Source organism: Hemitrygon akajei, chromosome 6 (assembly GCF_048418815.1).
Source record: "Hemitrygon akajei chromosome 6, sHemAka1.3, whole genome shotgun sequence".
Taxonomy (NCBI): Eukaryota; Metazoa; Chordata; class Chondrichthyes; order Myliobatiformes; family Dasyatidae; genus Hemitrygon; species Hemitrygon akajei.
In genome coordinates this window covers 74,105,040-74,117,491 of record NC_133129.1, presented here as the reverse complement: position 1 = coordinate 74,117,491, position 12,452 = coordinate 74,105,040, and the positions used below count along the sequence as shown (strand labels likewise).

Genomic DNA, 12,452 nt, shown 5'->3' with positions numbered 1-12,452 from the left:
ACCCCCTGCAGTTTGCATACCATCCCAACCACTCAACAGATGATGCCATTGCCACCACCCTCCACCTGGCCCTAACCCACCTGGTCAAAAAAGACATGTACGTTCGGATACTGTTCATAGACTTCAGTTCAGCATTCAACACAATCATCCCTCAGAAACTGACTGGAAAGCTGAGCCTACTGGGCCTGAACACCTCCCTCTGCAAACTGGATCCTAGACTTCCTGACTGGGAGACCTCAGTCAGTCTGGATCGGGAGCAGCATCTCCAACACCATCACACTGAGCATGGGGTCTCCCCAGGGCTGCATGCTCAGTCCACTGCTGTTCACTCTGCTGACCAACGACGGTGCTGCAACACACAGCTTGAACCACATCATCAAGTTCGCCGATGACATGGCCGTGGTGGGTCTCATCAGCAAGAACAACAAGTCAGCTTACAGAGAGGAGGTGCAGCGGCTAACGGACTGGTGCAGAGCCAACAACCTGTCTCTGAATGTGAACAAAACAAAAGAGATAGTTGTTGACTTCAGGAGGGCACGGAGTGACCACTCCCCGCTGAACATCGATGGCTCCTCGGTAGAGATCGTAAAGAACACCAAATTTCTTGGTGTTCACCTGACGGAGAATCTCACCTGGTCTCTCAACACCAGCTCCATAGCAAAGAAAGCCCAGCAGCATCTCTACTTTCTGCGAAGGCTGAGGAAAGTCCATCTCCCCCCCCCCATCCTCATCACATTCTACAGGGGTTGTATTGAGAGTATCCTGAGCAGCTGCATCACTGCCTGGTTCGGAAATTGCACCATCTCGGATCACAAGACCCTGCAGCGGATAGTGAGGTCAGCTGAGAAGATCATCGGGGTCTCTCTTCCCACCATTACGGGCATTTACACTACACGCTGCATCCACAAAGCGAACAGCATTCTGAAGGACCCCATGCACCCCTCATACAATCTCTTCTCCCTCCTGCCGCCTGGGAAAAGGCTCCAAAGCATTCGGGCTCTCACAACCAAACTATGTAACAGTTTCTTCCCCCAAGCTATCAGACTCCTCGACACCCAGAGCCTGGACTGACACCTTGCCCTATTGTCCTGTTTATTATTTATTGTAATGCCTGCACTGTTTTTGTGCACTTTACGCAGTCCTGTGTAGGTCTGTAGTCTAGTGTACCTTTCTCTGTGTTGTTTTTTTTTACATAGTTCAGTCTAGTTTTTGTACTGTGTCATGTAACACCATGGTCCTGAAAAACATTGTCTCATTTTTACTATGTACGGTACCAGCAGTTATGGTCAAAATGACAATAAAAGTGTCTTGACTTGACTTGACAGCTGCTGTGAAGGGCTCCTTGAAGAACTCTCACAATCTCAGGCCATTCAGAGGTGGCAAGTAAATGTTTCTCTTCCCAACATTGCCCATATCCCAAATACAATGATAAAAAGCTTAGGACGCTGCTATTTTAATATAGAATTGTAAAAGCAAGAAGTTGAAGGGGTAGGTTCAAGGGGGATGTGAGGGGTAAGTATTTTACTCAGGGAGTCATGGCTGCTTGGAAGGCACTGCCTGTTATGGTGGTGGAGGCAAATGCATCCGAGAGTTTTAAGAGACATTTGCGTAAGCTCATAGATGTAAGAAGATAGAGGAAGACGGACCTGGTGTCGGTAGACGGGAGTAGTGTTTATGTGTTTTGATTTGCTTTTTAGCTGGTTTGGCACAACACTGTGGGCTGATTGGCCTGTTCCTGTGTGTAGTGTTCTCTGTTATATGTTCTACATTTAGAATAATATTACCAAACAACGTACTGGAATTGCAAAACTGCATTTAGAAGGAATTTGAGTCAATACCTTCTTTAGCTAGAATTGCGTTCTAGCAAACTGACTCAACCATTAACAGCATTAGTGACAAGAAAGGAGCATTGTCAAGCACAGTACCAATTAAGAACCCTGACCATCACAGAATAGCTGAAATTGACGTATTAATTTACACACTAAATGTGTGATATTTTATAATATGTATGTTCTATTCTTCTTCTAAAATTTGGTTCCATTTTCAGCTGAAATATAAAGTTTATGTTGTTCACATAAAGTTTTACCCTTTGATAGAACAGTTTTGGAGATAGGATATTCCCTCCATTTTGCCATGGGAGCAGTGCCTCATCAGTGAAGCTGGCATTTATTTCTGTAACCAACTGAGGAGCAAGCTCAGATGAAGATATTAGCAAGATTGAGACTGGTTAAAAGTTGTGCTCTTTGTCTTCCAGGGCAGTGCTTCGGACCGATTTATGAAGCAGCTCCCAAAGTTTATATCTGGACTCGACACGAAAGATAATGTGAAGGTATGATCTGACCCTTTTGAACTTGAACCCAGCAGTTGCTTTGGTCAGTTAATGCCCTATCTGAAACAAATTTTGGTTTAGAAAGGGTAAAAAGCTGGAATTTATAGGAGTGATATTTCAAGTTATTAAATTGATTGAAACAAATACATATTTCTGAGGAATTGGGTTTACCTTTGTATTTTGTAAGCAGTGTCGGTATTACTAGGTAAGAATAAAGATTTTTTTCTACTCTTATCTATGAATTCAAGTAGAACTACGAAACTTCTGAGTCAGCCAAATCCCAGTCCAACTTGTCTAAGACCAATTAGACAAGTTCGCTTGCCATTTTTGCTCAAGAGTTTTAGTAAGTATTTGGATTGAGCAGACAAGGTGAAATTGTATTTAGTGTCAGAAGGAGACATGACCAGAAGGTACAGATTTAAAGTAACTGGGGAAAAAGCAATAGGGGTGTTTATTCTAGTCGATAATCTTGAATACACTGTCCAAAAAGCTGGCGAAAAGAGTTTCGTATATTACTTATCAATGTCATATTGTTTTTGTACCATATTACTGGGACTTACTGCAAAATAGGCCAATGCTAATGCAAACTGAGTGTTCTTAAAAATATGGGAACATCTGTTGATGCTGGAAATCCAAAGCAACACACACAAAATGCTTGAGGAACTCAGCAGGTCAGGCAGCATCAATGGAAATGACTTAAACAGTTTACATTTCAGGCCGAGATCCTCCTTCAGGACTGAGAGGAAGGGGGTAGATACCAGAATAAAAAGGTGGAGGGAGGGGGAAGGAGAATAGCTGGAAGGTGATAGGTGAAGCCAGGTGGGCAGAAAAGGGCAAGGGGTGCAGAAGAAGGAATCTGACAGTAGAGGAGAGTGGACCATAGGAGAAAGGGAAGAAGGCAGGTAAGATGAGGTAAAAGGTCAGAGTGGAACAGAGGAAGAGGCGTGTTCTTATCCAGGCATGTTCTTATCCTTGCTGAAAGTGCTGTAAGTAGGAATAAACTGATTGGGAAATAAAGGACTGGGTTTATGATCTTAAATCTAGACCAGGAATGCAATTAGGAAACACAACTACAGAAAGAAAGAGAGTTTAAAAATTACATTTCTCTTTAACAGATGGTAGCTGATCCATTGATAATTTTAGATTTTACAATCCAGTGCGGTTCAGGTGGGGGGGTGTTCAAAAGTGGGGATACAGGTGACATCTCTGATCTGCTGTGATCCATTGAACAAGTGAACAGGCATAAGCGATGGAATGGTCTAGACATGATGGTCCCACAGTTCCACAGTAAGCAATAGTATTTGGTTGGATTATGTTACGCTCTTAGATACCATCTCATTACCTATTTTGTAGATGGTAATGTTTTGAAACATCTATTTGGCTTTTCCATTCAGATCTGGTTTAACAACAAAGGCTGGCATGCTCTGGGAGCCTTCCTAAATGTCATGAACAATGCCATTCTGCGCTCCAATCTACCACAAGGAGAAGATCCAAGTGTATATGGAATCACTGCCATCAATCACCCACTCAATCTGACCAAAGAGCAGATCTCTGAGGTAGCCCTGTAAGTATCAGCTTCACTCTCAACCACCTACGATAAACTAAACCATTCTCACTTAAGAATAAAAAGATGCTTTTTTTAAAATTACATGGTTTTATATGATTTCATTTTGTCAGCTGTAAGTTGTGCCATGGATTACCCTCAGCAGAATCAGTCTAAAGCATGCTTTAATCTGATTTTGGATCATGCAGCAAAAGCTGAATCTTTGGATGATGGAAATGGGAAATAAAATGGAAAACCCTGGAAGTACTCAGCAAGTCAGACTGCATTAATGGAGAGGGGAACAGAGTAATGATCAATAGTTCAATAGCTCAACTGCAATGTTGACCTCCCCCCCGCCCACCACAAACATTGCCTAACCTACTGAGTATTTCCAGCATTTTATAAAGGTTCAAAGATTGATTTTATCGTCAAATTAGGAATGAAATATACAACTCTGATGTTTGCCTTCTCCAGATAGCCAAAAAACACAGAAAGAGCATACATCAAACCCCCCACATGAAAAAGAAAAAAACTCGCAAACCCAAACCCCCCCCACCCACTCCCCATAGAATAAACAGCGACAACAGCATCAAATCCCCCACCACCCTCGCTCACAGAAAAAACAGCAATCCCTGACCCCCTAACTCACAAACAAAGAACAGCAACAGTAGCATCAAACCCTTGATCCCCACCCCTCGCACACAGAGAACTAACAGATCACCCACCAACCGGCCATAAGAAAGAAAATGCTGAAAAGCCAAAGGAGACTAATACAAAGTGCAGTCCAATCACATTAATCTCAAAACATCAAACAGTCCATCCGCTGATCCCCTCTGCATTCATCTTGCTGGCCTTTGATGGGGGCAATCACTAACCATCTGGCCTCCATTAGGAACAATTGCTGACCACCTCTGCATTCACCTTAGCGGCCTCTGTTGAAACCGATCGCTGACCGTCTGGCCTCCATAGGGAGCAATCGCTGACCGGGTCCGAACACTGCCAACTCAGTGGCTTCCATTGGGAGCAATCACTGACCCCCTCTGCATTCACCTCGATACTTCAATCTCCCTCTCTGCTTTGAGATAGAGTCCATCTTGACCCCGTGTCCTGTCTCTGGTCTTTTCCACGAGTCAGCTCGTGATCTCAGTCCTTTTCAGTTCCATGTCTCTGATCCCCACGAGCCAGCTCTCTAGACACAGCAGAGCACTAGATTATTTAATCGAGTTCCAAACTGTACACCACATGCTTCAGCTGTTTCCGTAACACGAACAGGACAAAAAGAACAAGCAGAAGGCCCAGAAAAAGTGAAAAAGATTTGCTATCTGGAAGATGTTCAAAAAATCATTGTTCGCTGGCACCATCTTAATGGAGGAGTGATGCAAGCTCCTTAAGCTGCTAGTAATAGTGATACCTACTGTAAGTAGCAGTTGTAGTAAAAGGATGAGTTTGTCTTTTGTCCCACAACCACCTTCTCATGATATTCCCTTCAGACTTGGCAACTAAAAATTGTAGTTCACTTCAACATAAAAGATTATTTTGTATCTCTAAAATCAGAAAGCCAAAAAATAACCAGACAGTTTCAGGAAATGCGTGCTCGTTGGGAGTGGCATGGTTGCTATATGAGGTTAACTCACTTTGCAGATCTGTAGAAAACGACCATGAGATATAACACCTCTATGTATCAGAAGAAGATGTCCCTTCAAAAGTCTTCACCATCAGGGCAATATGCTAGCCCTCAGCATTTGAAAGTTCAACCCCATGGAATAATTGTTAGGCGATTATTGCAGCTGGATTATTAACTTTTCCCTAGGCTCCATCTACATACTTCCCTCTACCACTTCAACTTCTGTTTGGTGTACAGACTATTTGATTGAAAAGCAAGCAAACACATGTTATAGATCCAAAATAAAAACAGAAGATGGTGGTCCTAATCAATGGGACAGGCAGCATCTGTAGACAGAGACACAGAGTTCATGTTTCAAGCTGTTGAGCTTTAATCAGAAATGTTTGATTGACTCTGGAATGTGTTCATTTTGCAGAATGACTACTTCGGTGGATGTTTTAGTTTCCATCTGCGTGATCTTTGCCATGTCCTTTGTCCCAGCGAGTTTTGTGGTTTTCCTGATCCAGGAGCGAGTTACCAAAGCCAAGCACATGCAGTTCATCTGTGGAGTGAAGCCGGCCATCTACTGGCTGGCTAACTATATGTGGGATATGGTAAGTTATAAACTGTAACCACCCCCATTGCTCAGGAAATGCTTCTGTTGTTCCTATACAGCAGGTACCGGGGAAAATGGATAAGCACTTGGATAGGAAGTATTTGCAAAGCGGTGGGAGTAGAGCAGAATATTGGGAGCGATTGAACTAGGCCAATAAGGACACTGTGAATTGATTAGCCTTCTTTGATGCTGGATCACTGTGAGATCTGACTGCAGAGTTTTATCCTGTATGGGTTTTCCGTACTTGATAGAAAGGGAAAATGTGACTCTGAATTTATCCTCAAAGGCTGCAGAATTTCTGATTAGATTTCTCCATTTATTTTCTGTATACCTATCATAGCTTTGTACACTTTGCCTTGATTTAGTGTGGAGCTGATTATCCTTAATTCACTGGCCTTTAGTGAAAATATATTTCTGGATCTTACAAGATAGGAGAACACTGCGGCAAGAATTGAATGAATAGTTAGTCCATCAGCCAGTAGATTGGGATTATACAGTAATATACATGTGACAAACAGTATCTGGGTGTGGTGGTGACTTCTGTGTTCCAGTATCATTGCAGGAGCCCTCTAGAGCAATGTTTCCCTACCTGGGTCCATGGACCCCTCAGTTAATGGTAGGGGTCCATGGCATAAAAAAAATCAAACTGTGCCATGGACTGTGAATGATAATATTTCATACAAGAATCTTGATCATCCCTAAACTTTCATTAGTAATGTCATTGTCTTCAGCTGCTCATGACTCCAAACCCCTTCAGCTCATTTTCCTCTTGCTATGAGCTGTTAACACCTGGCCCTTTGACAGTCTTTTTGAACAACTGCTCCAAAACATTGTTCTGAGCTTCATTGTCAGATTTTGTTTGATAATGTTCTGTGATGCTTCCCAGGAATTTTTCACTTACTAACTGCTTCACAAGAATACACTTGCAATATGTAGTTCAATATTATAAAAAGTTGAATGGGTGGCATAAGAAATAGAAGCAGGAGTAGGCCATCTGGCCTGTTGAGCCTGCTCTGCCGTTCAATAAGATCATGGCTGATCTGGCCCTGGACTCATCTCCACCTACCTGCCTTTTCCCCATAACAGTTAATTCCTCTTCTAGGCAAAAATCTATCTAACCTTGTCTTAAATATATGTACTAAGGTAGCCTCCACTGCTTCATTGGGCAGAGAATTCCACAGATTCACCACTCTCTGAGTAAAGCAGTTCCTCCTCATCTCCATCGTAAATCTTCTTGATGCACCATCAATAACTCTCGGAGACGTGAGGCGAGATATAGGTTTTTATTGGCTGGAAGAAAGAACAAGCAGCAAGTGACCACCACACTACATCCTGGAGACTGAGTTTAAAGTATCCCGGCTTTTAATACATCCCGGGGCTGTGTCTCCAATCGCCTTTATACTGGGGTCCGTGGGAGGAGCCACAGGAGCAGTCAGCAGGGGGGGTGTGTCCAGACAGGTATATGTCCACACTACTCCCCCGGATCTTGAGGCTATGTCACCTAGTTATAGTCTCACCTACCAGTGGAAACAACTTTCCTATCTCTATCTTATCTATCCCTTCTTTAATTTTAGATGTTTCTATAAGATCTCCTCTTTTTCAATTCACAGTGTTGGCCATAAAGTCATAAAACCAACAGAAAAAGAGTATTTGGCCTAACATGACAACCATCAATATTACATCGCTATTAGGAATAGATTAGTATAAACAGATATAATATCAATGAACAAGCTTAAAGGTAACAGTGAAGATGATTACATGATTTAAGCTAAGGGGAGCAGACTTTTGGGTGACCACAGGTTAATGGAGGGTAGAAAATGGTAGGCTTACAAGCAATTCAAAGAGGAATGCTAGGATTTCTTCTCTTTGGAGGGAGTGAAGGTAACTTGATAGAAGTGTATAAGAGTAATAGATAGATTGGACAGCCTTTTTCCCAGGACAGAAATGGTTAAAACCAGAGGATATTCTTTGAAAGTGAGTGCAGGAACATTTAGAGGAGATGGCAGAGGTATGATATTTACACAGACAGTAGCAAATGCCTGGAATGCAGTCTGGAGCTGATACTGTACTTAGGGACATTTAAGAGACTCTTGGATTGACACATGGTTGAAAGAAAATGGACGGTTATGGGCTATGTAGGAGAGAAGGGTTAAATTGGTTGTGGACAGGTTAAAAGGTACTGTGTTAAAGGGCACATACTGTATTATTTTATGTCTTTAATGGGTTCATTTCAGAGGTAGTAAAACATGAGTTGGGGTTTATGTCAGTACAAGCTCTTTGATGTCTCAGTTCTGTCCATAAACAGGTGATGATGAACGCCTTCCTCTCTTGTTTAGTATCACTTCATATTGCTCATTGTCAAATTTTGTTTAGTAACGTCTATGGAGAATCTTGAGATATGTTAACAATATAAAGGTCTTCCAAAAATACAAAGTTGTCGATGATGTTATTTGTAAATGCCTATTCTTACTTTGTTAAGGCATGCACAGTTCAAAGGTAATGAATGATTTCTGTTGGTTATGGATAGTAGAAGTGTGCCCTGTGTTATATGAGCTCATGGTATAAGTCCACTGAAGACCATTGCTGAAATTGAGCTGAGTGCTACTGAATTTCCAATGTGGAGCTCAGTGTGCAAATGTTGCTGCTGTATGTATTTAGCCCAGGCATCTAAGGATGAATTTTGATCCCAATGGTGATCATCAGCTTTTCAACCTGAAGCATATGAATATTGAAATAGAAACAGAAAATGTTCAAAACATTCAGCAGATCAAATAGTATCTGCAGAAGGAGAAACAAAATTAATGTTTCAGGTTGGAGACCTGTCAAAAACTTGCACTGTTAATACTGTCCCTCTACAGATACAGACTGTCAAGTTGTTCTGGCACTTTTCAAATTTTCTTTTAGACTCTTAGCATCTGCAGTTTGTTGATTTCATTTACAGTACAATATTGTTATGTTCCAAATGAGAAGAAAGCGTAGTGTGGAAAGGATAGGAGTTCTAAATAGTTCATTTATCATAAACCTATTGATGAAAGATTGGTATTACTCATATGTTTTGTGCTTGTTTCTTTGCAGTGTAACTACATCATTCCTGCCACACTGGTCATCATCATTTTTATCTGCTTCCAACAAAAATCTTACGTGTCCTCCTCAAACTTACCCGTGCTTGCTCTGCTTCTGTTACTATATGGGTAAGTCAGTCCTTCATGGTTAGGAAACTTGAGCTTATAAGGACAATAAGCAAAATAGAATAGCATTTCAAAATGCCCACACGTGTTTTTCATTCCAATGCTTGCTTGCTATCAGAAAAGTTTGTCTCACTTTTGGAGGATGGGTTTGACCCCATACTCTCATTAGCGTTCATCAGTGCTGAACATCCACCACCTACGACAGATTCCACTGAGGCTATCACTTAGTGGACAATGTATTTAAAGTTTTCAGAGTTCTGTATAATGGCTTCCTCCTTAACAGGAAAAAAAAATCTGAGGAAATGCCCTAAGAATTAACCCAAACAAGAACACACCAGGATGAGAGGGATGGTATCATTTTCACGACAGCAATCCCTCCATCATCTGTTATACTAAGTTTTGGAAAAGCAAGAACTGAACCCATCAGCTTCTGAAACATGAATGGCAGTACTCAGTCATCACGTTGAGTAGCAGAGGGACACGGCTCGGTAGCGGGCTTTTTGGCCAACAACTTGCACTGACTATCAACCCCCTAATTACACTAACCCTACGTTAACCGCATAGTGTTATTCTTCCCACATTCTCATCACCTGCTCCCATATTCTACTGATAGGTGATTGAAAAATAACATAAGACTATAAGATATAGGAGCAGAATTAGGCCATTTAAGCCATTGAGTCTGCTCTGCCATTTCATCAAGGCTGACCCATTTCCCCCTCTGCCAAAACTCTGCCTTAAATATACCCAATGATATGGCCTCCAGCCGCCTGTGGCAGTGAATTCCACAGATTCACCACTCTCTGGCTAAAGAAGATTCTCCTCATCTCCGTTCTAAATGGACATCCCTCTATTCTGAAGCTGCGTCCTCTGGTCCTAGACTCCCCCACTATAGGAAACATCTTCACATCCACTCTCTCGAGGCCTTTCAACATTTGATAGGCTTCAATGAGATCCCCCCCACCTTCATTCTTCTGAATTCTAGTGGGTCGTGGCCCAGTGCCATCAATTGGTCTGATATGGTAACGCTTTCCTTCCTAGAATTCCTCTCGTGAACTTCCTCTGAACCCTCTCCAATGCCAGCATAATTCATTTTCACTCTCCGCACATTGCCAGCAACCTCTGCCAGATTCTGTCTCTTATCCGCACATAAGAGGCCATTAAGAGTGACCGATTAACCTAGGAGCCTGTTTAGGATATGGGAGGAAGCCAGAGCACCCCTGGGAAACCCCACACGTTCACAGGGAGAATATAGAAACTCCATACAAACAGCACCTACATCAGGATTGAACCAGGATCCCTGGCACTGCATGGAAGAGACTCTACTAACTGTGCCACTGAGCTGCCCCTCAGTGTCTGTTTCTTACGAGTGTTTCTTTTCACTTGCAGGTGGTCCATCACGCCTTTGATGTACCCGGCATCCTTTATATTTCGAATCCCCAGCACAGCCTATGTAATCTTAACCAGTGTGAACTTGTTCATCGGGATCAATGGCAGTGTGGCTACCTTTGTCCTCGAGCTGTTTAGCAACAATGTGAGTCACTGAACATTTTCACTTATCATATTGTCCACTTTCCACCCAAATGGAACAATGTCAAGCTGCTGATTGAATATTTTCCCTGATGAGAACTTTTGCTTAATCACATGATCAGGGAATCTGTACTCATTGGGCAATGATGCACACTGTAATGATTGTAAGAGGCTGAATCCAGTTTCTGATTTGTCTGGAGACACAGCATGATGGAGCTGGGAGCCACAAACAGTCTGCTGGAGGAACACAGCGGGACTGGTGCTGATGCATTCCTGAAGGAGGGTTTTGACCTGAAACCTCAACACTATCTTTAGGATGGTGGTCAATATTGGCTGCTCAGTTTGAGGCATTTGATTTTGCAGTGTTTGCCGAGCTTGGGAATTAGCCTGCAGACGTTGCATCACCAGTCAAGGTGACATCCTCAGTATTTAGTTGTTGGTGTTTCTCCCAGAGCTTACTCTCAGAGAGGAACACCAACAGTTACGCCCTGAGGATGTCACCTTGACTGGTGATGAAACGTCTGCAAGCTAGTTGCCAAGCTTGGCAAACACTGCAACATCAAATATGATATTTCCCTATGTAGCTGCTGCCTGGCCTGCTGAGTTCTTGCTGCATATTGTTTGTTGCTTCAGATTTATTTGTTGGATTTAGTATCATCTATAAAGTAAATTTTCCTGATTTGATTCACTGCCATTGGCAAGAGTTGTATGCATAATTTACTATAAATACTTTTTACACATGCTGAAGGTCTATAACTATCATGTATATATATGGTCAAATAAAATTGGATAAGATTTACAAATGATTCTGTCATATTAGAATTGCAAATATATAATGAAGATGGTGTTGACTGTCTAAAATAAAATATTATTGGTATGATTAATGTAATGACAGTGTGGACGTGTGCATGGATAAAGACAAGTTGCACAGTAAAGGCTGGTGTCCTTTGAACTAGCCAGTTCATTTACTTAGTTACCAGTGGGTGTTGTTAGATTCTGCTGTTATTGAGCCTGATAATTACAAATCTCACTCTTTCAAAATGGGCAAATTCTTACAGTTTCAAGGTTGTCACTTCAATTCTGCTTCAGTGCCACATTTTGGCCTGTGTGATTATATGACTTAAGGCGGTGAAGGTTTTGGCTGTCTATATAAAGATAACGGGCAGTAAGTCTATCAGCTCAATGTTTAGGCATGATAAATTTAAAAGATGATAATGATTCCCTCGCTTCTTAGAACATAAAGTAGCAGATTGTAATTAAACTTTCAACATTTATCTAAATACGTAAAAGATTTCTTCTTTGTTTCAGAAACTGAACAGCATTAATGAAGTTCTGAAATCTGTGTTCCTGATCTTCCCTCACTTCTGCCTGGGTCGTGGGTTAATAGATATGGTGAAAAATCAGGCAATGGCAGATGCCTTGGAAAGATTTGGTGTGTAATAGTTTATTGATTATTTTTGAAACCTTAAGTCTGTTACATTGTGTAAAGAAGTTGTCTTAGAGTACTTGGCACAGTCGCTTTTAAGCTTGCTGAGAGTAAAAGTCTTGTTAGTACAAATGATGCGAATGTCAATGCATAAGTGTGATAATTTCCACAAAATATATTTCTTTATTGGTAGCTGTGGGTAAAGCACTAAGCTTTGGGT

General features: G+C 41.8%; 1 protein-coding gene across 1 annotated transcript in view; it reads left to right on the top strand.

Annotated features, from left to right (window-relative positions):
• LOC140729167 (phospholipid-transporting ATPase ABCA1-like) overlaps nt 1-12,452 on the top strand; it is a 165,281-nt gene that overhangs the window by 138,435 nt on the left and 14,394 nt on the right. The window contains exons 35-40 of the mRNA XM_073048637.1: nt 2,255-2,329; nt 3,724-3,893; nt 5,912-6,089; nt 9,167-9,282; nt 10,666-10,810; nt 12,115-12,238. Of these exons, the coding sequence (XP_072904738.1) occupies nt 2,255-2,329; nt 3,724-3,893; nt 5,912-6,089; nt 9,167-9,282; nt 10,666-10,810; nt 12,115-12,238 (808 nt within the window). The remainder of the gene's footprint in view (nt 1-2,254; nt 2,330-3,723; nt 3,894-5,911; nt 6,090-9,166; nt 9,283-10,665; nt 10,811-12,114; nt 12,239-12,452) is intronic.